At 38.8% G+C, this 8,629-nt stretch overlaps 1 protein-coding gene across 1 annotated transcript; it reads left to right on the top strand.

The window, feature by feature from the left end:
- Positions 1–7,350: 7,350 nt before the first annotated feature.
- On the top strand, positions 7,351–8,380 carry B3GALNT1 (beta-1,3-N-acetylgalactosaminyltransferase 1 (Globoside blood group); the record flags this gene model as incomplete). The annotated part of the gene is made up of 1 exon (XM_084230964.1): positions 7,351–8,380. Exon 1 carries the CDS (start codon positions 7,385–7,387, stop codon positions 8,378–8,380), a length of 996 nt encoding a protein of 331 aa, XP_084087090.1. The 5' UTR covers positions 7,351–7,384.
- Positions 8,381–8,629: the final 249 nt, after the last annotated feature.

The following is an 8,629-nucleotide window of genomic DNA, read 5'->3' as shown; positions in this document are numbered from 1 at the left end:
TTGCTTGTACAATTGTTTTCCATCCTTTAACTTTGAGTCTATTTTTATCTTTTGCAGCTAAATGTGTTTCCTGGAGACAGCAAAAGGTTGGGTTTTGTTTTTTAATCCAGCCTGCAACTCTGTGTCTTTTTATTGGAGAGTTTAGTCCATTTACATTTAGAGTTAGTATTGATATGTTAGCATCTGTATTTGCCATTGTGTTTGTCTTTCCTTTGATTTTATTTATTTATTCTTTTAATAACTTTCTTTGGCCTTCTTTTGTTATTATTCGTCCCTCTGAGGTTCTGGCTTTAGGACTCCTTGTAGTATTTTTTGGAGTGGGGGTTTAGTTTTAATGAAATTCCGGAGTTTCTGTTTGTCTGGGAATGTCCATATTCTTTCTTCAAAGAGGAAGGAGAGCTTTGCGGGATAGTGTATTCTTGGTTGGCATCTGTTTTCTTGGAGTCTGTTTTCTATGTCCCTCCACTCTCTCCTTGCCCGTAGTGTTTCTTCAGAGAAGTCTGATGTCAGTCTGATTGGTTTCCCTTTGAATGTTATCTTTTTCTTCCCTCTTGTTAGTTTCATTATTTTTTCCTTGTCTTGGATTCTTGGGAGCTTTACTATTATGTGTCTTGCTGTATTTTTCCTTTCGTCATGGAAGTTTGGTGTTCTTCTTGCTTCTTGTATATCAATTTTCAGATCCTTCTTCACGTTTGGGAAGTTCTCTTCAATTATATCCATGAATATTTTCTCTGTTCCTACATCTCTCTCCTCTCCTTCTGGGATTCCTATAACTCTTATATTTCCTTTCCTCATGGAGTCAGATAGTTCCCAAAGTCTTTCTTCGGTCTTTTTCCTTCGTACTTCTCCTTCCTTTTCTGTTTTAGTTCTTTTTATTTCTGTGTCTTCAAGAGTACTTATTCGTTCTTCCATTTCATCTATTCTGCTTTCATTGCTTTTCCCAGAGTTCTTTAGCGTCTCCATTAATTCTTTGATCTCTTGCATTTCTTTTACTTCCCTCTTTAGGGACTCAATTTCATTCTTCTGGTCATTAATTATTTTCCCCTTATCATTGTTTTCATTTATGACTTCTGTCAGTTTTTTAATCACAGCAATTTTAAATTCTCTATCTGGAAGGCTCAGAAGTTCTTCCAAGTTACTGTCATTGCAATCTGGTAGATGGTTTTCTTTTTGTGGTGTGCTTTTTTGCTGAGGAGTTGCTGGGTTGCATGTGGTTTTTCTACTCCCTACTGCCTGTTTTCTAATTTGCCGTATTCCTTGTGACACTGTGTTGCTGGTACTGGCCGGCATCTTGGGCGACCTTCCCAGCTCACCACTGGCTCCTCTGGGGAACTTCTGCTGGGTTCACAAGTCTCCAGCAAAGAAAGGTCCCTGCTCTGTCTCCTCTGTGAGCCTTCTGCTGGGTTCACACAGTCTCTAGCAAGAAAGGTCCCTGCTGCAAAATGCCAGTGCAGGGGACGCGCTCCCCTGCACGCCTGGTCTGCCCCAGCGGTGGGTGCTGCTCTCCTCTGGGCTGGAATTGCAGGCTAGAAGGTGCCCGGCGTGGGCAAGCCTCCCAGCTTACCTCTGTCTCCTAGGTGAGCCTTCTGCTGGGTTCACACAGTCTCCAGCAAGAAAGGTCCCTGCTGCAAAATGCAGTTGCCAGGGACGCGCTCCCCTGCATGCCTGGTCTGCCCCAGCGGTGGGTGCTGCTCCCCTCTGGGCTGGAACTGCAGGCTAGAAGGCGCCCAGCATGGGCAAGCCTCCCAGCTTACCTCTGTCTCCTCAGTGAGCCTTCTGCTGGGTTCACACGGTCTCCAGCAGGAAAGGTCCCTGCTGCAAAATGGCGATGCAGGAACGCGCTCCCCTGCAAGCCCAGTCTGCCCCAGTGGTGGGTGCTGCTCCCCTCTGGGCTGGAACTGCAAGCTAGAAGGTGCCCGGTGTGGGCAAGCCTCCCAGCTTAACCTCTGTCTCCTCGGTGAGCCTTCTGCTGGGTTCACACAGTCTCCAGCAAGAAAGGTCCCTGCTGCCCAAAGGTTGGTTCTTCAAAAAATAAATAAAATAGACAATCCCCCAGCCCGGTTCACAAAAAAAGAAAAAGAAAAACCATGAGAGAAAGCACAAATAAATAGGATCACAAATGAAAGAGGAGAAATCACAACAGACACAGCAGAAATCAAAAGATTAATCAGAGACCACTAAAAAGTTATATGCAAACAAGATCAACAATCTAGAAGAGAGGGACAAATTCCTTACAACTTTGTCATCACCCAGTGCTAGATAAAGAAGAAATAGAACACCTAAACAGACCAACTACAAGCAGTGAAATTGAAATGGTAATTAAAACCCTCCCCAAAAACAAAAGCCCAGGACCAGGTGGATTTACAGATAAATTCTACCAAACATTCAGAAATGAACTAATTCCTATCCTCCACAACTCTTTCAAAAAATTGAGAAGGAAGGGATAATACCATACATATTCTGTGAAGCTAACATTACACAAATACCAAAACCAAACAAGGACAGCACAAAAAAAGAAAACTACAAGCCAATTTCTCTAATTAACACTGATGCAAAAATCCTCAGTAAAATCTTAGCTAGCAGAATCCAACAGTGCATCCATAAGATAATTCATACAACCAAGTAGGAATTTTTCCAGGGACACAAGAATGTTTTTTTTTTTGAGTTCCAGGGACACAAAACATCCAAAAATCAATCAGTGTAATCTAACACATCAACAAAAAGAAATATAAAAAACATATGATAACATCAATAGATGTTGGGAAAGATTTTAACAAAGTTCAACATCCATTTATGATAAAGGCCCTCAAAATTCTCAGGATACAAGGAACATACCTCAACATTATAAAGGCCATTTATGACAAGCTCATAGCTAATATTCTCAATGGTGAAAAGTGGAAAGCATTTCCCTTAAGATCTGGAACAAGAGAAAGAGGTCCACTCACCGCTGCTTTTCAATGTAATACTGGACGTCCTAGCCACAGCAATAACACAAGAGAAAGACATACAAGGAATCCAAATAGGGAAAGAAGAAGTAAAACTACCACTATTTGCAGATGATATGATAATAAACATATAGAACCCACAAAGGCCACAGAAAAACAGCAAATTAATCAACCAGGTTAGTGAAGTAGCAGGTTACAAAATCAGCACACAAGTCAGTAGCTTTCCTATATACAAACAATAAATCTGAAGAAGAAATCAAGAAAACCATCTTTTTATTATTGAAACAAAAAAAATCAACTGCTTGGGAATAAACCTAACAAAAGAGGTATAGGACCTATAGAAAGAATACTATAAAAGACAATGTTAAAAGAAATAAGAGAAGACACAAAGAAATGGAAAGACATCCCCTGCTCATGGATTGGAAGAATTAACATTATCAAAATGGCCATTCTACCAAAAGCAATTTACAGATTCAATGCTATTCCAATAAAAACTTCAATGACATTTGTCAGAAATAGAGCAAATATTGATGAAATTCATATGGCGCTACCAAAAACTGCAACTAGCCAAAGTTCTCCTGATAAAAAAAGGAAAGGAATGGACATATCACACTCCCAGGCTTCAAACTATACTACAAAGCCATATAATCAAAATTGCATGGTATTGGCACAAGAAGAGACACACAAACCAATGGAACTGATTAGAAAACCCAGAAATAAATCCACAGATTTACTGTCAACTAATCTTTGACAAAGGAGCAAAGAATATGCAATGGAGCAAAGAAAATTTGTTCAATAAATGGTGCTGGGAAAACTGGGTCACTACATGCAAAAGAATGAAGCTTGACTGCTACCTCACACCATGCACAAAAACCAACTCAAAATGGATTAAAGAACAAGATCATAAGAACTGAAACCATAAGATATATAGAAGGAAATATAGTCAAAACACTACATGACATACACCTCAGTAACATCTTTAAAGACACATCACCCAAAGCAAAGATAGTGAAGAAAGGATAAACAGCTGGGAACATCGAATTAAAGAGCTTCTGTACAGTAAAAGAGTCATTAGCCAAATGAAGAGACACCTCACTGACTGGGAAAAAATTTTGTACACAATAATATTGATAAGGGACTGATCACAAAAATCTATAAAAGAACTGACTCAACAAAAACAAAGAAAATAACCCAGCCAAAAAATGGGCAGAAGAGCTAAAAAGAAACTTCTCCAAAGAGGAAGTGCAAATGGCCAACAGGCATATGAAAAAATGTTCAATATCACTTGTAATAAGGGAAATGCAAATCAAAACCACAATGAGATACTATCTTACACCAGTGAGAATGGCACATACTGAAAAAACTAGCAACAACAAATATTGGCGAGGTTGTGGAGAAAAAGGAACTCTCCTGCACTGCTGGTGGGAGAGCAAACTGGTCCAACCACTGTGGAGAGCTGTATGGAGACTCCTCAGTCTGCTAAAAAATGGAGCTTCCATATGATCCAGCAATTCCACTCCTAGGAATCTACCCAAAGAACACAAAAACATTAATTCAAAAGGTCACCTGCACCCCTATTTTTATTGCAGCACTATTTACAATAGGTAAGTTATGGAAACAACCCAAATGCCCAAAAATAGATGACTGGATCAAGAAGATGTGGTATATATATATCGAATGGAATATTACTCAGCAATCAAAAAGATAAACTCATGCCATTTGCAGCAACATGAATGGAGCTAGAAGGGATCATGCTCAGTGAAATAAGCCAGAAAGGAAAAGAAAAATATCAGATGGTCTCACTTATAGGAGGAATGTAGAGGATCCAAATAAGGGATCAAGAAAAAAAGTAAACATAATAAAGTAAAAATAAAAATCAACAAGCAACTATAAACCAGAGAAATTCTGCAGAGGGGAAGAAGGGTGTAGGATCAAAACAAGGATGGGAAGAGCACAAGGGACCATGGTGATAATTCACAGGTGAATGGGTGGTGGGAATTCCATGAGGACTATAACTGAGATGAAAATTATACATTGTACAAAAATGAGAAATGATGTAAAAATATATAAAATAAGAATTAAAAATATAAATCAGAACCTGAAAAAGGCAGTTATTTGCTGCTTTATGGTCTTTGTAGGCCCATGAATAGGTGTCATAATGGCTTGTAGAACACATATGACTTGTAGAAAACACAGCTTTTATAATAATATTTGCTATTTTATTTCCATTATTGAAGTTTTGCAGGGTCTCCGTTGCCTGTATACAATTCTCAATAGTACCCCTTACTCAGGACTCTTTTCCTCCATTTGTCCCAAATTCTTTATTATGCGATTACTTAATAGAATAATGCATGAAACTTACTAATGTGTTTACTTCTTTACCTGACATCTGATAACTGTTATAGTATAGAGTTGTCAATGTAAGATGAAAGAGGAAGAACAGAGGTAGAATGGACAAATACTTATTTTATACTTATACAAATGAAACCACATATTGACCAATTGAATAAGTCAATGTTTATTGAGCTCCTGTTGTAAGCCTATGTCTTGCACTTTTGACTATTATGAAAAAAAAAATGTTCTTTGTCATTGAAGTCATAGAATATAAGTAGAGAGGCAAGACACAATTGCATGAAACTAAACTAGAGCAAGTTTGCTAAAACGTTCCACTGCATTGTGTGACTTAAAACAGAGAAAGCATTAGAATGTTGGAGAGAGATGGCTATATGGGAAATACAAGGAATCTTGAGTTCCTGCTATATTCACATGTATTAAAAGATACAAGCTATGTGTCCAAAAACTTAAGATTGACCCAAGATAGACCCCTTGGTAGACCAGCCTTACCATATCATATTAATGTACAAGCAATTTTAGATTCCTCAGAACCCATCCCATAGATTACTGTGGTTAATAGACATCATCAGAAGCCTATTCAGCTTACCCCCATACTGTAGATCTGTCCCTGAGTTTGAGGCCTATGAGTATTTGATATAAACAGCCTTACTATATTGCAGTGCCATGTTTACATGTTGCCTTGGAATTTTCTCCTCCTTCCATCTCTTGCTTCTGTTGCTCTCCTAAGTGCCTGGTGTATTCTGTGGATGTTGAAGATGTTTCGTAATTGAGACCTATGGTCATGATGCCAAAAAAGCCCTATTGGATCCTAAATTATAAACCAGTCTCATCCATGGAATCTGGAGTAGAGCTGAAAACCTGTCTGTCACTTGTTAGTCTGAATGTTCTGTGTCACCTACATCTGTTTTATTATCTCACACGGAGGAGGCTTTGTGTAAAGGCAAAAGTTCTAGGAGATTCCATGCCATGATAGTGATCTGGTACATGATTTCTGAATATATTGGAATAGGAAATATGTGGAAACTGAGTACTATCAGCAGGACTTTAAAAAACCTACTGTCCAGACTGAGCCTTTGAGTTCCAGTCAGTGATGTTAAAGGGGCATTAGGGGACCTCACTGGTGGCACAGGGGGTTCAGACTCAACCTATGAAGCTATCTGCAGCCACTACAGAATGAGTTTGATCCCCAGCCAGGGAGCTACCCACATGGTACAGCAGGCTTCTCCTGTCTCTCCTGCTGCTCCCCTCAGCAGTGTATTTCAGTGGATCCACCTGTACTGTTCCCCACTCTGTTTCTGGTGAATCCTCTCACCCCTCTGTACCTCTGGCCTGAACCCCAGTTCTTGTATGCATAAATAAATAAATCTTTAAAGGGGTATTAGGTTGGTATTTTGGTTGAGTAAAAGTTATTCCACCATCTGAACATTTAAGATTCTAGAGATGGTTATCTTATTTGTCTAGAGGACTTGGCCTAGGTGAATAGTCTCCATCTTCTTTTCCCACATCCACAGGTAACCATGATAATTGTAGCTACTGGGTTATTTTTGTTGTTGTTGTTGTTTGTTTTGTTTTGTTTTTATTCCAGACCTGCTAGAATCCATAGCAGATCACATAGCTGAGAAAGACCTTTGGACATTTTCTTGCATTGAACCCTTTTTCATAGTGCTAAGAAAAAGATACTTTTTTTTTTGTGGATTTATTTGTACAACAACAACCCTTCCCTCTCCCCCCCACCTCCATTATTCATCTCCTTTGTCCCTCTAAGCTCTAGCACAAAACCATATTTCAATAGTTATTTATGTTGAATAAAAACTCTTAACTTTCCAGAATACATAGCATGTTTTTAACCTTGATTTTGATGTAAAAAGCCAGATATTTTTGGTTGTTGCTAACTATTTGGTTAAATGTAGGTAAGTAGATTTAGGTCAGGATTTTTGGGTTTGCCTTAGATCTCTGTTCTCTACTTTTTTCTTGATTATCATTTAGATATTATTTTTTTAGTGTGTTTTAAGTGATGAACTACTAATCAGGTCTTTGATAAATCTTCCAGAACCTGAGGCTCATGTGCTTCTGAGCTGCTGTGGATGGCCCTGGCTCTCTTGACCACCCTTCTGAGTAGGATGTCACTGAGATCCCTCAAATGGAGCCTCGTGCTGCTGTCCCTCCTCAGTTTCCTTGTGATGTGGTACCTCAGCCTACCCCACTACAATGTGATAGAACGTGTAAACTGGATGTACTTCTATGAGTATGAGCCAGTTTACAGACAAGACTTCCATTTCACACTTAGAGAGCATTCAAATTGTTCTCATCAAAACCCATTTCTTGTCATCCTGGTGACTTCACACCCCTCGGATGTGAAAGCCAGACAGGCCATTAGAGTTACTTGGGGTGAAAAAAAATCTTGGTGGGGATATGAAGTTCTTACATTTTTCTTATTAGGCCAAGAGGCTGAAAGGGAAGACAAAGTGTTAGCATTGTCCTTAGCAGATGAACACCTTCTTTATGGTGACATAATTCGGCAAGATTTTGTAGATACATATAATAATCTGACTTTGAAAACAATTATGGCCTTCAGGTGGGTAACTGAATTTTGCCCGAATGCCAAATACATCATGAAGACAGACACTGATGTTTTCATCAATACCGGCAATTTAGTGAAGTATCTTTTAAATTTAAACCACTCAGAGAAGTTTTTCACAGGTTATCCTCTAATTGATAATTATTCCTATAGAGGATTTTACCAGAAATCCCATATTTCATACCAGGAGTATCCCTTCAAGGTGTTTCCTCCCTACTGCAGTGGTTTGGGTTATATAATGTCCAGAGATTTGGTGCCAAGAATCTATGAAATGATGAGTCATGTAAAACCCATCAAGTTTGAAGATGTTTATGTTGGAATCTGCTTGAATTTATTGAAAGTGAACATTCATATTCCAGAAGACACAAACCTTTTCTTTTTATATAGGATCCACTTGGATGTCTGTCAACTTAGACGTGTGATTGCAGCCCATGGCTTTTCTTCCAAGGAAATTATCACATTTTGGCAGGTTATGCTAAGGAATACCACATGCCATTATTAGTTTGACATTCTACCAAAAGCCTAGAGAAGGAAAGGATACTTTGTGGAATGTTTTAAAGTTAGTGCTACAAATTCTCCAATGAAAAATGCATGGGAAAGGCACTGTGCTGGCTTACACTGAACTGAAACTCATAAAGAACCCATAGACTAGAGACACTTGTGATTTACTTTTACAGAAATCAAGTCAGGCCCTTTAAAGGTGATATTCAGAGGAATTAAACATCTTGCAAAAGAAGTGGAGCAAGTTTTG

This window comes from Talpa europaea (assembly GCF_964194135.1).
Source record: "Talpa europaea genome assembly, chromosome: 4".
Taxonomy (NCBI): Eukaryota; Metazoa; Chordata; class Mammalia; order Eulipotyphla; family Talpidae; genus Talpa; species Talpa europaea.
The sequence above is the reverse complement of the archived record's forward strand: the minus strand, read 5'-3'. Positions and strand labels throughout refer to the sequence as shown.